The sequence below is a fragment of the Nipponia nippon genome, unplaced genomic scaffold (assembly GCF_047370975.1).
Source record: "Nipponia nippon isolate SJK-2023a ecotype South Korea unplaced genomic scaffold, ASM4737097v1 scaffold_1, whole genome shotgun sequence".
NCBI lineage: Eukaryota > Metazoa > Chordata > Aves > Pelecaniformes > Threskiornithidae > Nipponia > Nipponia nippon.
The window spans coordinates 100,651,795-100,672,523 of NW_028262290.1; the positions used below are offsets into that span (position 1 = coordinate 100,651,795).

The window sequence follows — 20,729 nt, forward strand, 5'->3', positions numbered from 1 at the left end:
GGTCAGGGTCATACATGTCGGAGCATATGTGATGTGTGGAGCAGGAGAGCTAGTAGCTATTAATCAGATGATGAATTTATGTCTGGTTGTGTGACTGGCAAGGCATGGTAGTGCCTGGAGTAGACTCGTGGCCTATCAAAAAGGATTGACCACCCATGTACTACAACATGAGATGGATGTGTGATTGATAAGTAGTGAAGGGAATGAAACATGACTGGCTGGAGAGCCAGATATCAAATGCAAAATAAATAGGAAAAGCCCCGTGGAAATTAATATTCTTTTTCTTTAGTCTCAGTATAACCATGGGGTCCTTGAAATGATATTATATGAAAAAATTATTCACTAAATGTCTTAACTTTCAAATTGATGGATTCCTTTATATATATATATATATATATATATATGCTGAGGCAGAACTTTAACAAATGCTCCATTTAGGTTTGGGGTGGCTTGAAAATTTTTGTGAAAATACTTTTGATGGAACAAAGATGTGTAGGCAGTACATTTAAGCTCTTTTTGTCAAAATATCACATAGCTACAAAAACTACCTATGCATAATATCGACCAGATGGATTTTTGGTCCTCAGGAAAGGGTCTTGTTATCAGGACTAGAGGATTTTTTTTTAAATCTCATCCTTGTTTTGACATGACTTCATATGTGATTGTAAGTCATTTCAGTCAGTCTGACTGTGCTTTATCTTATCCGTATGGAATCTATTTTGCAATTCTCACATACAAAAATCTCTGATAAGTGCAGATAACATAATTCTCATACAAAAAGGATGGCTGTGAATATCCATTTGTGACACAGATAGTTTTTTTTCTAAATACAAGAGCTTTAATTTGGTGAAGTAATGCAAGTAGAGCTTAGAATGACAGGAATTCTTTTCCTCTTTCAACTATTCAACATGTATCTCTGTCCAAAGAAACATGAGTTCATTATTTTTTCAGTGAGGAGTGCTTAAGATTCTGTAGCATAATCAGATTTTGTCACAGAACCACAGGGGAAAGCCAGATGTGTAATAGCTGGAAAGGAATGAATTGGAGTTATGCTTGGGAGAGTATCTTGTGTGATAAAAAAAAACTGTTGTAGTGCTGTTAAGCTCTAGTATAGAGACAAGAAGCATTTTAAAATCCAAACCCATCAATTTGTTAAAGATCAGGTTAAGTCCCACAGTTACCATCCTGTGGGCTTGCATATCTAACCTTTGTAGGCACCTTGTATATTTGCTGTTTTCAGGTTGTCTTCTGTTTTATTTGTGTTTATCTCAGATTTTCTTAATGTCTTTTTCTGAAAGGAGTGTATTACCTAATTTTTTGAAAGATTTTATGGGTTTCGGAGAAGTAGAGGTGAGTGAAATTCCTTTCAAAGATTGTGAATCTGTCAAAAGAACCTCACCTTTTCCTCACTTACAAGGAAATGGCCTACAACTGCTGATGCTGTGTTTGATAGAAACTCATTACTATTGTAATTTAGGCCTAAGATGGCAAATCTGAAAAGTAGAAGAAATACCTTTGCAACAGTTTACTATGTAAAATCACTCTCATATCCTGCATTGCTATCCAGTGGTAGCATCCAATCAGATAGGTCTCTCGGCTGTGAAAAGGTGGGGAGAAGTGGGAACTGCAGATTCTTCATACTTAGGAGCAAGCCAGTTTGTTGAAACACTGTTCCTCATGCTGAGCAGTACCACCTCCCTCCCTTTCATATTTCTTTTTTATCCAGTTTTCATCTGATCTTGCATTTAGTTTTGAAGCACCATGAAGCAGAGACAGTCTTTGTACAAGAAAGCTGCATTCACAGAGTTAGAGTATGAACAAGTGAGTAGTTGAACTAACAAAGCCTGATTTCCCATGCTTTGGGTCCTCTGGTTCCTTCCGTGTTTCTACAGCAAAAACCACAGCTTCCTCTCCACGTCTTCCCTATCTTCTCTGACTGCCCTGTGGACAAAAATGTATTATAGGTGGTTTGTGTTACTAGGATGGGCAGAGATAATGAAATGGAATCAATGACACTGATTGCTCAGGAGTCAATTCCAGTTACTACTTTTATTCACCTAGAGACAAAAGCACCAACAAAACGACAAAGAAAGCTGTATTAAAATATTATGGACTGTGTTCTACAGACCCGTGTCCTTTTCTAAATAGAGAAAAGTGTAACACTGCAATGATGCTGAGGACCTATAATATGTGATAACACGAAGAAATTAAGAATGTTTCTCACATACATGTGTACACAAATTATTTGCAGTGTAAAGTGAAGTACTCTGAACTAAGGAAATTCTGGAGTTTCAGTTCCTCTTTTCCATGTAAATGCCAACCATATTATGTTTCAGCCTTTAATTAGGTGCTTATGCACTATTTTCACACACACACACACACGCAGATTTATTTCCTTCTGTGCACAGAGCTGAGACTATTCATTTAATAAGCTATTGTTAAATATTTTTCCTCTTCATTGTTCATTGTGTAATAGCAGTGTTATTTGCTACATGCTGTGTAAACCTCACTCTCAAGGGAGTTATTAATTTCTTTGTAACCTTTCCTATGACCACTATAGCTAAATTTCTGAGTGCTTCAGAAACAGTAATAAGTTTATTTTTACATTATCCTCCTGAAATGCAGCTTTCATCTTCCCATTTCACAGATGAAGATGAGGCAGATGTTCAAACTGTCTGCCAGAAGGTCAGTGTAGTGAACAAATTTGATGGCGGTCAGTTTAAAATGCTTGGAACTAGATATTTACAAATCATTAAAATTTTGTAGCATGTGTTCAAGCAAATTGCAGTGGTGACTGTTCAGCATTTAAGAGAAACTAACTCCAGGGTATGAAGTCTCAGAGCAAAAGAGGAAATTAGTACTCATTGCTTCATGGTTAATTCCAGAGGAACTGTTTTTCTCCTCGTGACCTAATCCTAGGAACTATCTGATATAGCCTGATAGAGCACACCATGTAAAACCTGTGTGGGAGAAGACTGAGGTCCAGTGGATTCATTGGAGGCTCTCAGCTGAGGTACAAATTGCCAATATTTGAGCATGATGGGGCGCAAGTTTGTGCTTATGCACTTCAATCCTTTACAGATACAGCAGTTGGTTGTCTAGTCAGACCACCCTCTGAACGATACAAATGCTCTCCTGAGGGCAGATATTCGTTACGGCCTGTAGATTGGATACTTACTGTTCTTTGATGTCTTAGACAGAGCGCCAAGGTGCTATCATGATTATCTAGCATAAAATACACAGCAAGCCAAGAAAGGTTTTTCTCATGTAATCTTTATTGTGGAGAAGGGCTGACGAATCATTTGTAGAGACTGCGGATACAGAGATTATGGTAGAGCAGTTAGGCTTACTAATCAGAGAAAGTAACCATTGTTTGATGTTTTCATGAGAGAGTCCTCCATTAACTGCAGTTGAACTTGACTGAGTGTGAAATTAAAAAGGAGACTCAGATTTCAAGACACTCCCTCAGGTGCTCAAAAGTATGCTAAGTGGCACTGTGGGAGACCTCCTAAAACAACGAAGGATACATAAAGGAAAGAGGCCATGACAATATGGAAAGAAAACCTTTGTGTTATCACTGAACCCACGAAGTTGGTCAAGATCAGTCACGCTTTATTAACTGTTAAATGTCAGGCTTGCATGAAATGCTCCTTTTTGCCAAGGTCTGATTCCAGCTGTGCTTGGTGAGCATCTACAGTCCCAGGAACTGGAAATGTTTAATACCAGGCAGAAGAGTCCGTGAAAATGAATGTAGGAGAAATTGTCAGGAGACTACATATTAGGGCATTGCCTAGCTTTAAGAAAATGTATTTAAAACTTAAACTTGACAGAGAAAAAAGGTTTTAGAGGCTATGTTGGCTTCTGGTGACAACTGGAATCTAAGACAGGAATTGTAGAGACCTGATTGCTGGCTTGCATTCTGGCACTGGAGACACTTTAATCTTCTTTGTTTCTCTACCTGTAAAATGAGGGAGGCATATAGGTCCCACAGCTACCTACTAGTATGGAATTTGAAACTCTGGAAACTAGTATCATTCCTAAATATTAATAATGCTCATTTTATACCATGTTTATTATCTATGAGGTTGGAGTGTAGGAAGGGCTGTGTCCTTTGTCTCTGTGATTGTCTTATAATACAATGTTGAAGTCTCCTTGGAGCATTCCATTTGTAATGCTCAGTTCTGTAGGAATAAAGGAAAACACCACAAATTCACAATTATGACATATGCTAGGATTAAGGGGAAGGCTTTAGCCAAGAATACGTACATATATCAGTTTATTCTACTTTTCTCCATGTGAAAGATCTTTAAAAGCTTTTTCTGATTTTGGGAGAGAATGTCCCTTGAGATATTTCTTGGATATTTCTCACAGAGTTCTTTGCAAATAACAATGGTTAGAAGGGCTTTTAGTATTTTATGTTTTCTACCATTGGGAGTATAGAGTTCCTCTTAAAGATAGGGTTTTAATATATACTCAGAGAGTTCACTTCCAAGTAAAAGTGGTATTACTCATTTCACTGTTGATACATGAATCAATTATATGGATGGTTCTTGTGGCATGAATATATATTTTCAGATCTAGCTATTCATTTTACTGAGGTACGCTTTCTGATGGAAACCTTTTGTGTCTTTGCCTGTAGCTACCGTTGACCTCCATATAATTGTCATTGTTATTTCAAGATTTAAAAGGAAAGCAAAAAGGTGATGGTCTCTGAAGGCTTGTGCTATAAAAAAAGTATATGGTTTTTCATTTAATAATCTCATTTGTAGAACAGTCTTGGAACATTTGCATACTGCTAGCTCTTTATCATTCTTTAATCATCCAACAAAAGAAACTGGAAAAATTGTTGTATTGTAAACACCTTAAAATACTTATTTAAAAAAAAAAAAACCACAACCAAAACCAACAAAAAAATGTCTATGATCCTTTAAAGGAGCAAGCTGGAACCCTATGGAATGATATCTAAGAAGACAGGCCATGGTATGCACACTGAAAAACGGTATCTAGTGTTATTACAAGTAAATGTACATCCTGTAATTCACTGTAATGTATTTTCAAAGCCATGAAGCCTGTGCTGGTGATCTCTAGGAAACAGATTTGTCTGTTAGCCAACTAATTACCAGATAAGTGCCCAGAGCAAGCACCTGCCATCTCCTTCATAAAACTGTCCTAGGCACAGGGAAATAAATAGTGACAGATCCCCATCCTGAATTTGTCCACATTGTGCTGCTAGGTTCATTCTTCATTTCAAGTCATTACTTGGACGACTGTGATATTTGAATCACAAACTTTTTCTGGTTAAAGGATCTCTCAGTTCTCTTGTGGTTGCAAGTGCTAACTGGACTGCTGGCTTGCATGTCATTTGTTTCTGGCATAGTGATTGGCACCCCCCACACCTTATTTTAAAAAAAAAGGCAGCTCAGAATCCAGGCATCACACTGAATATTTTTCAAAATGTTGCTTCTGACCTTGAATGACAGGTTATTTTGACAACGCGTTATTTGTATAGTGGGAGGATACTAAGTCACTAAGTTTAATAGCAGCACAAAATATAAATATGTAAAAAAAAGAAGAGTCAACTCCTGGCTGGAAGCATTTATAGGTAAATACAAAGAAACAAGGTAAAACAAGTGAGTAGAATGGAAGACAGCACAAGACTGTGTTTTAAACATTTTGGAAGTGTTCTTGGCTTGTGTTTTCTTGGTTGTTTGTTTCTCTTCTTTTTGTTTCTCTTGTTTGTTGATCTTTTTGTTTGTTTCCCTCCTCCTTAAAGTGTACATCAAAAAGGAAGTCATTTAATAAGCCCCAGTTACTCAGCCTTCTGTTTAGCTTTCAACTGCATTATGAATTTTGAGGGCTTGTTGAGGGAATAATCCTTAAAGACTATTTGGGGGAGGAAAAAGAAGTAGGTAGGCAAGGGCCTACCCTTAGATAAGAGCACTGAAGAGAGCAGAGAGATGTCTGCCAAGAAAAATACCAGTGGAGATTTACAGTAATGATGGGAAGTTCAGGTACAGTAACTTATATAGAGGGAATTTATTTCTTTTATGCTCTTACATGGGAATATTAAAGTTTGAATTTAATGTTGATGTAGGAGGAGGAGGTTCCAGAGATGGGCCTGTGTGACATGGACAGAAAGTCATGATATGGCATGTTGCTCCAAATTTGTGTTCCTGTTGGCATCTCTGCTTTTGTTTATTAGGAGAGGCCATATGGTCAGATGATGCAGGAGAGAAATGGGGAGAAGTACTAAGAAACCAGGACAGACAGGAGGAGATTGTATTAGTAATCAAGGTGAGACGTAGTTGAGTAATGGGAGTGGTGATTTTTCTATGCTGTCCAAAGGAATCAGAGAGATCGTGCAAGTGTTACTGGGAAAGAAAAAAGATTTTGCTGACTCACCATGCAGGTCAGGGATAGGCCCTAGTTAAAGATGATCTCCATAAGGGGTGACGAACCTGGAAGAAACTGTGAGATTTGATGCAGCTGAGCTTAAGGTCAATCGATCTCTATATCCTCCCATTATTAAATGTATTTTATGTTTGTATTTGACCATGGTCCAGCTTCTAGGAGTATTGCTTACCTGACTTGATTGGGTCATGTGTAATTATCTTGATGTAAATCAGGAATTGGTAACTGGAATGAGTTCAGCGTAGGGTCACAGAGACGGTCAGGGGCTGGAGCACTTGGCCTGTGAGGAGAGGCTGAGGGACCAGGCTTGTTCAAGCCTGGAGAAAGGCTGGCTTCAGAAGACCCAAACTGAAGCCCCCCAGTGTCTGTGGGAAGGTTATTGAGAAGACCGAGCCAAGTGCTTCACAGTGGTGCATGTGGGAGGGCAAGAGACAGTGGGCAGAAGTTGAAATGAGGTTCAGACTGTATATGAAGAGAATCATTTCCCTCATGAAGACGGTCAAGCAGTGGAACAAAGGCCCAGAGAGGCTGTGCAGTCTTCATCCTTGGAGGTTTTCAAAGCCCAACTAATTAAATCCCTGAGCAAACGAGGCCATACTCATGCTTCTTTAAGCAGGAGGATGGACCAGATGCAGTCTGAATTATCCTAGGTTCCTATGACAGACAGTAAGACAGTTTTAGTGACTACAGCTATTTGCAAGATGCTTTGATCAATTTATTTGCCTGCTATAACTTCAGTGGTAATGATTTGGGGTTAACAGATTAAGAATCCTAATTATTGCTAAGACTCTGGCCATTTACTGAGAAATTAATAATAAATCTCTATCCTTCAGCTCAGTTCTTTCCCCTCACTTACATATTAAAGCATGCAGTCGTACCTTGCACACATACACAAACACACATGTATATACGCACACAAGAAGAAGAAACAATATGAAATTCCATTGCAAAAGTCCCCGGATGCTTTATTTATTTTTTCAAGGTTTCCCATTTCTTAAAATGGGCAAGTAAACTCTGTGTGTATTTGGAATCAGTGAATTCCTAGGAATGGTGTACAGCTGATAACATCTGACACAAGCATGCTTATAGACAGCATTTTATCTTAACAACATAGCACTGTGCATTCATTGGAATACATGGTGGCAGGGATGCTTCTTATGCGAATTATCATGTTAAAGGCACTAGAAAAAAATATTTTGTATGCCATTTATTTTCTGCTTTAAGATCAGCATTCCACATTTGCAGAAGGCTGGTAGAATTTCCTAAGTAATAAATCAAAGGAGCTCTCTTAATACCTACAGAACTAAATGTGTCTTCTGGAACTATTCAATAAAATTTAATTTACATGTTTTTTGGATGTGTAATCTATGTGACCTTCAGTAACTGTTTGTTTTTTAACTCTGAAAAATGCCTCCAAAAACTAATAGCCCAGAGTTTCAAATGGCGCAGTAGGATATGTAATGCATATTTTAACATGTTTTCTTTTAATTTGTCACACAGACTTGTTGTGCATGATTATATAAAAGTCCGTATTTTTAAAGCCAGTACTACAAGTGTGTAAGATGTACTTGGTCGGGCTAAAAAATTCGGAAGTCTAATTTATCTTGAGATATGCTCAGTCAAGTAGTTTTTCACAGCAGTTGGCTAACACTTCAAGCTCTAACAGTGCCCCTGAGCCATAAAAGAAATTTGCATGTAAGAAATGTTTTGAATCTATTAAAACCTCAGCTCAGAGCTAAAGAGTTGCTCTCATGTCTTTGTTGACTAACATGAAGTGAGATCTTAAGAAAAGCTAGGCTGTGATCGACAGATGCCAAAGCTTAGGTTTTGATGTGATTATATATTTCTTTCATGCACGGCAGTTTAAGTCTGGGACTGGAGCTTCAGAAAGACAGCAATCAATGGGCCTGTGCAAGAGTACACAAAATATATTACTCCTGGCATTCGTCAAGGCAGAATTATTCAAAAAATAATCTGAAATGCATTTGATCATACACTAGATGGTTTAATAATTTATATTATACCTTATTAGCAAAGTCTCGTGTTTACTTTGTGGCTGCCAAAACAAGATGAAAGGCTGCCTCCATGGAAATACAAGATGCTTAGCTGAAAGTGTCTGTCTTTGCATTTCAGTTTGATAATTTCCCTTCCTCCCCTCATTTTGATTAATAGTATATAGGTTTAAATCTTAGGGTACCTTTTTCTTCATTGCAGTCCTTTTTAGTGAGAGCAATGCTCCTTATTAACAAGAAGTCTACCAGAGAGTCTATGGCCTGTTGAGACTTAAATTAGTATAAACACATATTTCTGGAAACTTCTTTACCTTAAGATTTCCTCCAAGTATTTTGGGGGGTAAAAGAGACTGGATTTAGTTCTAAATTCCACTGAACTGAATCATTATGCCAATCTTCCTGAGTCTTGCAGCTACAAAAGTGTGATTTCTGGGCTCAACTTAAGAAACTTGCACTCTGACCGGTGACTGTGTATAGTAAATATCACCAGTTATATCAGTTCAGAATATTACAGAAATGCCTTGAAGATTTCCTTGAAAAGCTAATGCACTGCAAATATTTTATCTAGAGGTACAAATAATGGCCTTTCAGAACTAATACTTCTATAAAGTGAGAGCACAGGGAGTGGAGCAGTGTAACTGCTAGTCCAACAAATGAGATCTTTGCCTCAACCCAGGTTTTTTACACCAAAGGTGCGTAAAAGAACTCTAATAAACTTGGTTTTCTGTGGAAGACTCCCCTCCCCACAAAACGTGAAAGATCTTTTCTGCAGGTGTCTTGGGTAGCTCTTCAAGGCAAAGTATATGGGAGGATCTCAGAATATAGCACTGCGGTATTGCAAATGCTGAAGCTCATATGACAGCTCAAAGAAGCTCTTGTAATTTGCCTTGTCTACCTTAGAAGGCTTAATTTCAGTTTTAGTTTCTGTAACTTCATCCTCTCCCCTCCTTCTCTGTGCATGCAATATACACTACAATACATACCATATACTTTACCTGAAAACTAGTTCCTCAAACAGACCCTACAGAAAGACTTTTTGCCCAAATACAGCGTTTTTCAGTAGCACAGCTGGTAGTATGATACTTGTATGTTAGTAAGAACTAATTTAATTCTAGACAGGCACTTCTGTTGTCCAGACTGCAGTGAGGGCCGCTCAGCCCTTTGCTCAGGCTTAAGAGAGCGCGAGAATGTGGTCAGCTTAGCAGAGCTCTTCCTCTTCCCACTGAGAGTTTTGTGCTGTGTCTTACAGAGCTGCACGGCAGACTCTTAGGAAGAGGCATCTACCTGCAGGTGTCTCTGAGAGATTATCCTGTTTTAAAAAGCTGTTGTACGAATTGCAGGGGGGACAAAAGGCTGCCATTTTCTAAAGGAGCCTTTCCGTTGCAGGGAACCAGATGTACCCTTTTTCACAAATGCATCTTCTGTGACAATAATGACGGAAATTTTCAAAGAAGCCGGTGGTATTAGCTATACGTTAGTGTTGCAGGGCAGAATTTTGGGGCAAACTAGAGAATAGTTCTTAGAAAACATGGATCGGATGAACATATTCATTACTTTTCTTGAAAGAAAATATTTGGAGGATCATCTGAGATATGCATTATCAAACAGAAATGCAGTAGTGTTTTAAGTGATAAGCTGTGAAGTACATCTTAAAGAAAAGGGTCACTTTAGTTTGCAAATTGTGATCTTTTGTCCATATAAGAACAGTTTAATCCATGAGAAAATTTGTAAAGAATTCAGGATAGCAAGGTAACAGGAGTAGTATTTCATGTATGCATCTATTGAAAGAAAAATTTCTGGTTTAAATTGTTTTACAGTCTCTTACGTGATCTGAGATACTGCAAAAATCTGAATGTTTTGAGCAGTTTAGAAAATGTGACTACCGCTAGAAACAAATGCATCAGAGTTCAAAATATAAGATAGAAGAAAAACAAAAACATAGTGAAATCGTGGGACTTGTACCTCCAACCCAGTTAAGTTTCAATATTAGTAAAATACTGTAAAAGAAAATCTCATCTACAGAAAGAAAATAAAAAATGGGTTTAGTGTATCAGTATGATCCTCTAATTCATGGGAAATATGATAAAGTAAAGAAGAAAATGGGGTTCACAACTTTACAGGCTGACTTACTCAGATGACATACCACTGGGACAACTGGCCATGGGGCAACTGGCATTCCCCACCACCAGAACTTTGTAAACCTTGCGAAAATCTCTTTTGCCATTCTGTCCTACTGGGGGTATGCAGCACTACCTAATGCATACGCATTGCATATTGCAATAGAGGTTTAAGAAAACAATATGGTAACAAAAAAAAAAAAAAGGCAGTATAAGCTATTTGTGATCAAAATTATACCAACAAGATGAGACTATTTGGTTTTATGTTGGAAAACAGAAAAACTGTAAAACAGAAATGAAGTGCCAGTGAAATCACTACTGAAAACTACTGCACAGGAACATGAATGAATGCATGAAACACTAATGTGTTTAACTGTTTGTAAAGGGGGGGGAAAAACCTCAAAACTTTTGTAACTTGTGTTTGGGGTGTTTTGCTGGCTATCCCCAGTCTCACAGGGACACGTATATAGGAACTGAGGCTGAGCATGAAGAAGGAGCATTGAGGAGAAAGTTACAAAGTCATTTATGAGGTACTGGCCATTTTATCTGTTTTCTAAGGGACAGCATCTAGTCTTGTACAACAAAATATTCAGGATTTCACTGATTATCAAGCTGTGTAGAAATATTTAATAAGGAGTTGGGAGTCTGATTGTAATCAGCCAAATTTGAAAAGTCATGAATCAGTGAAAATTAAATATCAGAAGAAAACAGTCTTTGGTTGTATTGATATTTTTACAGTTTATCTGTTCTTTTAAATTACCTTAGCCTTAGTGTTAACATACAAACAATACATGTAAAAACAGGTCATGACCATAAATTATGCACCTTATATTGGTAGAGATTTGTGAGACCTGCAAAGAAAAGAAAAGCTTTATAAATGTCTAGAAAGAATACATTGCAAATGTGTTTTGATTCATGTATAAAAAATCCTTAATACTGTATGGTTTCCAGTTTATTCTGCAGGCAAAGATTAATCAGCTTTGATTTTGGGGGATAAAATAGCTGTGGCCAGTTACTAAAATTTCAGATGCCTTAGGAATTGATTGTAATTAATAACTTAACAATATGAAGCAGTTTCGTAGTTTTTGATGAAGCTAACGTCTTCTGCGCCATATAGACTGAAGTCCTGGAGCAGTGGTGTTATTGTGCCTCACACCCCAATTTTCTTGCCCGTTTCCTTTTCTTCTGTGTACCCGGTTGATGGTCTTCTGGGTGCAGTATCTATAAGAAGTCATCCTCATTTCACAGGTCACTTGTTCAGTAACCCTTTGCCTGTGTGAATTGCGATCAAAATCATACCTCAGATGTTAGAAGAGCACTTATGCCAGGCTGTCATTTGCCCCTTTGATGCTTGCTTACCTAACCAGTAGCAATCATTATTTTCCTTCTACTATTACTATAATGGAGCTGATTCCTGAAATGGAAAGGAGGCAGTTACAGACAGTTTGAATTGTGCTGTCACACTTTCATGGGCAGGCACCTTTCCTGGAGCTTTGATACTTCTTCGAGTTGGCCCAGAAATACATTTGGTAAAAGAGGGAGTCGGGCATCTGGTCTGTATTTTCAGGTGATCCCGTTTCAGCTGCTTGGAAATACAAGATTATCCAGATAGGTACTTTCTGGGTCCCTGACTTGTTTTATACAAAATGTGAAGGGAAAAAAAATAAAATGGATTAATCAAAAACCGTATTTAAGTGGAAAATTTCAAACCAGTTAAAAATCCAGCTGAGCTCGGTTGAATTCCTAAAAGATTATTGAAATAGAGGGATGAAAAAAGAAATTATGAACAGAGATACTGAATCTTATGAGGCAAGATCATTACACCTTTGTTTAATTACACCTTTACCACTTAAGCTTCTTGCAAATGTCATCAGATTACGGTTTTAATAGGTGTTTTTACTTTTGAGCACCTACAATGTTAGCATGCTGAACTGAACAAGGTTGCAAGAGAGAAGAGTTTCTTATTCTTTCCACTTGGATTTTCAGCTGAAATAGTGACTCCACATCTGTAACTTGTGCTGCAGTTAAAAGTCCTCATATTCTGGGGGATCTTGGTGCTTGCAGTCAGGTTGAGAATGGTAATGGCAGGCGCAGCAGGGAACTTGGATTCAATATGCTGAATGAGAAGGTGAGTGTTTTAGCACAGCTGCCTCCTGAGGGTCAGGGGAAAGGAAAAGCCCTGTGGGAGGATTTTCAAGCACTGCTGAGCTGGCGCACCAGGAGATGGTGATGGTGATTGACTTTAGAAGAGCCCTGCTGTGCAAAGGATTGTTATGTTGTGGTCCCCTTTATCACTGGTTAGACATTTCTTTTGAAGAAGCCAAAAATGGGAGAGTAGTGAGATAGCAGCAAAACAAACAAATAAAAAAAATAATCCTCAAACAACTCTCTTTGATGACATTTAGGCCTGGAGATTTGTTTCTGTTGCTAACAGCTTCATTGATTTGGCAGTTAATTTCATTAGAAAGGTTGAGTTTGTATGGCATTGGTAAGATTTCTGTATGAAAAACTGATGACCTGGTGATGATGCAGTGCAGGTTGAATTGTCGTTGGTCTTGAAAAAGGATAGTAATTTGAACCTCAATATAAAGAGGAGATTTTATTTGTATTTGGTATGTACAATCAGAAATACATAACAGTTTCAATCTTCATATGTGCATTTCTTCACAGGAGTTCAGACATGCACCACAGAATGGCACGAACTGGAAAGCACACCCTTCTGCTGAGATCCCAGGGAAAACACCGCTCTGCTCATGGATGGCTTTGCAGTTCCCATGGCAACGAGAAGGAGGTGGACTGAAGATACTGTCTGTCAGCCTGGCTCTACTGGCAGTTCTTGTTATGTTTTACTATGGAGGAATGAAAACAGAACTGTGAACTGAATGAGGCTTGTATGAAAACAATAAAACTGCTGTTTAAAATCTTCAAAGGAAACACTTTTACCAACAATTCTTTTTTTTTTTTTTTTTTTTAAGAACAAAGAAGCTAATATAAATTTGGCAATAACTTGTACTCACCCTATGCCTTTCCTGTCATTCATAGGAGAGAATGTTAATAAGCTCTAGGGAGACCTATCTTGCCAAAATTTGTGATCCTTGATTGGCAGAACAGTTTGTTGCATCTTTCCTCTTCTTTTTTCTAAAATGATGCAATGTTTGCATTGCTTACTCTTTTCATAACTGCTGTAGCAAGTAAAATTGCATGCAGGAAACTCATGAAGTTTGTAAGAAATCTTTCCATTGAGTGATGTTGGTAAACTTTTATGGGCAGAACGTTTAGTGCTTTCTTAAAGATTTTGCTTAATGCAGTGTGATGGTTTGATATGTGTCTTTTTACATTAGAATCAAACACTGCTGGGCCATTAAAGTTTTTCATTTGTTGCTATTGATTTTGCTGTCATGTCTGAAAGAGTTTTTGGCCTGCCATCTTGCCTCCCTCAACTTCACAACGGGTTACTAGGCTTTGTTAATGCAATAAGAATTATTTTTTACATAGAAATAGTTTTAAAGGTATTGGTTTTTTATCATTGAATGGGAAGATGGAGTTCTGGTGGTAGTGTTCTGTTAAAAGATGGGTTTAATACAGTCTCTATGGATTTAGTATAATGCTCAGAGAACTAAATGTGAATCTCGTATTAGCTGTGCATTGGATCATGCTGTGTATAAGACAATACTGCTCTGTTAGGGGGGAGGTTACATTTTGCACACTGCAAATTTCTAATTATTTTCTTCAAGCCATTTTTGTCATGACAGGATCTCCATGCATCTTGAAATTGTGCTGGTCAGTTAGGGACTGGACTCTGTGCCCCATTCTGACTGCATCAGTTTGTTCGTTCATTCCTTCATGCCTTGTCACCTTTCTGGATCTTCGTCCAAACTTCCGCTTGCAAAGTCTGTTTAAAATCTTAAGAGCAGGAACTGTTCTTTTTTTTTTTATTTAGTTTGTGTCATACCCAGCACAGACGGAGCTGAGCTACCGGCATGGCTGTTGTGGTTTAACCCCGGTAGGCAGCCAACACAGAGGCCACTCGCTCACTGCCCCCTCAGTGTGATGGGGGCAAGAATCAGAAGGGTAAAGTGAGAAAACTCATGGGTTGAGATAAAAGACAGTTTAATAGGTAAAGCAAAAGCCATGCACAGAAGCAAAGCAAAATAAGGAATTCGTTTGCTACTTTCCATCGGCAGGCAGATGTTCAGCCATCTCCAGGAAAGCAGGGCTCCATCACATGTAACGGTGACTTGGGAAGACAAACGCCATCCCTCCAAATGTCCCTCCTTTCTTCCTCTTTCCCCCCAGCTGTATATGCTGAGCATGATGTCATACAGTGTGGGATATCCCTTTGGTCAGCTGGGGTCAGCCATCCCAGCTGCGTCCCCTCCCAACTTCTTGTGCACCCCCAGCCTGCTCGCTGGCAGGACAGCGTGAGAAACAGAGAAGGCCTTGACACTGTGCAAGCACTGCTGAGCAACAGCTGAAACACCCCCGTGTTATCAACACTGGTTTGGTCACAAATCCAAAACATAGCCCCCTGCTAGCTACGATGAAGAAAATTAACTCTATCCCAGCGAAAACCAGTACAGTGGCTCTACAGTGCAGATGAATAGTCCCCTAGGAGGGATGCTTTGTACTTTATAAACCGAGGATTCCTAGTAGTTACAGAAAATTAATCAGGAAGTTCCACCATGGTGCTTTCAGTACAGCCTGTAAATTATAACAACAAATGTAACTGTCTTCAGGAAATTAGATGTGTAGTGACTTGAATATTATATTTCCTATTGCAACCACTGAAGGTCATGAGCCAAGACTCAAAATTCATGAGATTTTTTAAAAAACCTGTGCTCTCGATTTGCTTCTGCTTGTTTTTTTCAGGCTTTTCTTTACAACCAGGAATATGTAGCAATCAGTAATTTACATTTTTAACAAATCTGAAATATTAAAAAAAACAACACTGGACTCCGGGAGCTGAAATTTTCAGGAAAGAACCACATATCACAAGATTCTCAGGAAAACTATGAGTCGACAGAATCATTATATCTGAGCCAAATTGTTGCATTTGATGGGAATAAACTATGCAGATATGTTCTATGCCTCTAGCGCTCTCGCTGTCAACCACTCTAGCTTATCTAATCGTAGCAATTACAGACTCATTGCGTCAGCTGTTACAGAGATTTACGAAGCTTGTGATTTAGATTCTGTGCATCGTTGGCTTTAATGGGACCAGCTTATTTTCTTAGAAATAATGCAATATACAGAAAGAGGGTGAAGAAGACTCTGTAAATGACATTGCCCACAGATGCAGTATATTCTTAAACTGAGCTTTAACCTGGTAAATAGGAAGTGTTGTTTATCAAGTATTTCATTATCTTCCTTTAGATTTTGAGAGGGCTTTTTGACACTTTGTACAGTAGTAGAGTATTTGTCATTTGTTCCTGTTTATTTACAACTAAAGCTTTCAAAGCCACCGAGCTGAACACGTCCATTCTGGTCAAAGAGCTCATCTGGAACTTCAGGCAAAACCCAGACTGCATGCTGCTTGAGGATGCTGTTGCAGGCCGCTGGGAAATCTCAGTGAGTGTAGAGTGAACTGTAGAAGTGTATCTACTTCATGGAACAGGTTGACCTGAACACATTTGGTCTGTGATTTTTGCTCCCATTTGGCTCCCTGAATGCTTCTAACTGCCATGCCAAGTGGTATTTTTAATTTTTACATCAGCGTTATGTTTCAGGCCTACTTCCACCAAGTATTCTCTCTTTACAAGCCATCAGGGTGGGTGAGAAATCTACTGCACTCCAAGTTAATGAGCTCATTGCAGAAGTTTCCCCACAGTCAGTTGATCTCACACTTACACGTGGGTGAACACACTCATCACTAGAGAATGTGTCTGCTAATAAGCAATCTACATTCAATGCCTTTTTTTTAAAGCAAAAATGAATCTAATTTCTTTCTGATACCAAGGAAGCCTCAGCTATTTTTCTTAAATATCTGTGGTAGCTCTGAGTTGTCTTTGGCTGTTTTCGGTGAGGAATCTTGCAGACCACAAGACTCGAATAGCAAAGACATCTTAAATCTCTTCTGAACAACATTAAGTGCACACTTTTTATGTCCTGCTTGTGCATGGTTCTGGATGCTGGAGGACTTTGTCATTTAATCTTTTCATTGTAGCTTTCTATTAATGGTATACTTGTTTAGAAAAGGAATATGAAATAAAAAATGTGGTCTATGTAAAGCTTGTTCTATAAAGCAGGAGAGAGAAAGAAGGAGAAGGTACCTTCTGAGGAGAGTTCATCCACCTCTATCACATCATTGCCTGCACATCTCTGAACATCTGACAGCTTCTGTTAATTTAGTTTCACTCCCCAGTTCAACTTCCCATATGGAAAGCTGGAGTGATTTTTGAATAACAGCAAGTAATATCTGAAGTGGCAGCAACTGGCAACTCTGACATTGAGCTTGGCTGTGGCCATTACCCAGAATCCTTCCACTCTTCTTGAGAAGCAATTACAATTTCACAGGTTGGAATTAAAATTCCCTGCGGTATGCAATAGAGTAACTGAAACTGTCAGAGTGATTTCAAGCTGCTAATCTCTCACGGCTCGAAGAGTGAAAATAGAGCCCCTCGTACCCAGGCACAGATCTGACAACTTAAAAACTCCAGCCTTCCACTACGTTTAAATACATATGGAGAGTGGCTTGATCTGCTCACAGAGGATATCTGTAAAGATGTTATGTCTATGAACATTTATGTGTTATTAACAAGTCTTATCTTTTTTAACTTTAAGATGTGTGTAACTTCAGGAACTGAGACAAATATAAAAGAAGTCTTATGCACGCAAGAGCTCTGAGAATTTAGAGGAATGAGTAACGTGCCTGTTTGTGTGAGGCTTATTAAAACCTTTATTTATGTATTTTTGATCATGTAGTATTTTTTGCTGGAAAAAATGCTTGCAACTTTCCCAAACTTTATTTTCCCATATTTGTTTCCCACATTTTATTTTGAGTGCACTGTGTTTGATTGTATAGATAGAAACAAAGAGCACTTAGAAATCAAAAACAGAGGAAAAAATTGAGAGGCTGTAAAGCTAGGGTGCAAAATGAAAAATGCAAAAGCTACAAAGCAGGAGACACAGCCCACAGAGTTAGGGACAGGCTGCAAAACACCATTTTACTTGTTCAGAGGCAGGGTTCATCCACTAGATAATTAAAATGAGAATGACTGCTGGAAAGTATGTGTGCAAATATCATTAAATGTCTTTTAGTTGCATATTCCAATCATGCATGCACTTAACATTGAAGTGAATGCTTTTTTCTTTAAGTTAATATGCTTCAGTAGCTGGTGGAGGGGAGATGAATTATGAATAGTCCTATTTTCATTTTAAAGAAGCCCAATACAAAAAAAAAATTGAAACAAATAATCATGCCCCTGCAGCTGCTGGTATCCCAAAGTCTGTTAACTCCCACTTGGGAAGTTGTGGTTATGGATTTGGATCATTTATGCTGTAGATCTCCTTGTGCTACGTTGTGACAAGTTGGGTGTTTGAAAAGTCGTGGAAGCGCCTGTGTTCCAGTCAAAAAGCTAGTCAAGCTGATGGCAGAGAAGATCTTCGGATCTCTTTGTTTCTCTGTTCCACACCTCTCTCTTACGCCTTTTCACCATTTGTGCATAGACTTCTCTCCATTCTCCAACTCTCTTCTCATTCAAATATCCTTTATCAATGTCAGGGGTTTAAAGAACAGTTAGATAACATGTTTAAGTTTCCATGTGATCCTCTTAGGAAAGGAAAGTAAGAAAGAGGAAGGTAAGGGTGTGTGGTCCATTGATGAAGGTGGTGTGATGATCAAAGAGCATGAAAAACTCTTGTGCAACAATATGAGAGCTATGACATCACCTAAAATGGATCATAAGATGTCTTGTGCATCCGTGTCTTTCCCTACCTGTAATCATTAGTTGCTCCCTCGTATGGGCTGCTGCAGAAATCCAGAGTGACTAAATTACATGTACTAGGGCAGATTGAAGTACAGCCGTAATGTAGACTAAGATGTGCAGGTATATGCAGTCCTAAAAAAACAGCAGCCAGTGCAACATCATACGCTTCTAGTATTCACAGCTGAACTTTTTCGTGGAGTCCTAGTTATTAACATGCAAATTCCAGGTGTCAGAATCCCCCCGTGTGCAGGGAGGTACCATTGAATAGGAGAGGAGAGGAGGGGAAAGGGAGAGGAAAAAGAAAAGGAAAAAAATCCAACCTTGACTAGTTATGTTTAAGTACAAGAGCGTGTTATTTAGTAGTTGCATCACCAGACAAATGCATTAGCAGTTCAGAAAGCAGCTAAATACTACACAGTGACATTCCGAATCTCTTCTTTCCACCTTTTACTTCTTTTTCCTAAATACTTAATCTACATTCCAGAGGGATGAAGATTCCCCTGGCAAAACCTAACCAGATCAAGAGGGGGAAAGTCTGCTTTTTGATTGTGGTGATTTAGCACTATTTTCACTGAGGGGGAGAGGCAGGGTGTATGAATCATGTCCCATGAATGGAGAAAGAATAATATTTGAGTATCTTTTCAACAATATTTATTTTATTGGAAACTATTTAGCAACGATAGCCATTTCTCTTGAAAAGTGGTGGTAACGCGATGTTTTATAGAGCACGATCTGCGTTGGATGGTTTGCTGAATGCTGGTTGTAGGTAATGGAGTGAAATTCTGTGCTGGTGACCAGAGTGTGATGCAGATTTGTGCCTACGACTTACATGCTTTAAATGTCCCATCAGTCATTGAGTGTGAGAACAGGCTAGTTGTGCTCAACTGAGCATAAAATATTGTGTCTACTCCCTTCCTGGGTGGTGTTTGTGGGGACTGCTGTACAAATGGTTAGTTGGCAATGGGTTACAGATTACAGGAGAAGCTTGGAGATGATAAAATGCACCAAAAAAAGGGCCATGATTGTTTGGCACATGGTGTGAGTTGGGGGTCTGAGAGAAACTAATGTGACGAAATCATGACATCATGCGAAATTCGACTTTGCATAGTTAGGATCTCATTATAGTGTAATCTAAAGAGTAAAACTGTTTTAGGGTGCTTGGAAGGCTTTGCTGCACAGACACCCTTCCCAAGTGCTCGTAACTCTCGGGGTTACTGCGGTGTGTCCGAGCCGTCTGTTTCACCACGCCAGCTACTGCGCACTGGTCTCGAAGCAGTCCGGCTCACCTGGCCTCTGACTGCCAGCTGGGCACACACAGTTTTATGCCGGAGGGCACTCCAACTCGTTGTCACCTATCACCGTTTTGTCAAAGCATTACATTTCTTATTGCAGCGTAGGGAAAAGGGGTAAACTGTGACCAGCAAAGAAACTGCTCAGTCTAGTGGCGTTCAGTAAATAATACATGCTATTTAGTGATTGCAAGCTTCAACTATTTGTTTTTTAAGTACCTCCATTCCATTCCTTCCCTGTGAGACTACGTTCTCTCTTATCCTTTCTTCCAGCTGCTTCGCCCAAACTCTCAGCACCTCATTTTGTTTCATGGAAGATGATGTGTCTTCAGAGAGATAAGTATTAGTCTAAGCGCAGTGGCTGCTTCCCTGAAAACAAGAACGCTGCTTCTCCTGTGGAGGTGATTTGCCAGAGGTATCAGTGCTTGGAAGCTATTGTGTTGCAGTGTCTCTCCTTTAACTGTGTAGTGTCTGGTTGCCGTAGCCTTTGTGTTATATCAGAAACTCCCTTTTGCTAATAAGCAGTATTAAAAGGCCTCTTCTGCTGTGCTATATTGTTTTTAATCTTGCAAACCCCAGAAATGTAGTAATTTGAAGCAAGAGATAAAATACATCATTGATGTCAGTTGAACGTATTAAATTTGATATCTGCTCGTGGCTTTATGAGCCATAAAAGTCCACATCTAGCAATCATTAACTACAAGATCTCTATACAAGAGATTATAAAGGCCCATGTGTGACATAGTCTGCAGAGTATTAGTATGAGACAGCAGAAGGAAACAAGCGAGCAAGTTACCGAGTCAACCACACAGATAACCAATAACAGAGAGAACGATGTTCCCACTCAAGGGACAGCTTAATCTCCAAGTATTACGGTAATATTAAGGAAATAAAAAAAGACAGACAGCAGCTTGGTTATGCTGCAGCAGCCTTAATTTGCTTCTGCCCTGCTTGGATTGTTTAGTAGGCAGAAAG

The 20,729-nt window shown here is 38.8% G+C and overlaps 1 protein-coding gene across 4 annotated transcripts in view; it reads left to right on the plus strand.

The window, feature by feature from the left end:
- The window catches only part of CDKAL1 (CDKAL1 threonylcarbamoyladenosine tRNA methylthiotransferase), a 429,338-nt gene extending 411,962 nt beyond the window's left edge, over positions 1-17,376 (plus strand). For all 4 annotated transcript variants that reach the window (XM_087764738.1, XM_087764716.1, XM_087764726.1 and 1 more), the window contains one exon: positions 13,211-17,376. In XM_087764738.1, the coding sequence (XP_087620864.1) occupies positions 13,211-13,417 (207 nt within the window). In that variant the 3' untranslated portion in view covers positions 13,418-17,376. The remainder of the gene's footprint in view (positions 1-13,210) is intronic.
- The last annotated feature ends 3,353 nt before the right edge of the window (positions 17,377-20,729 follow it).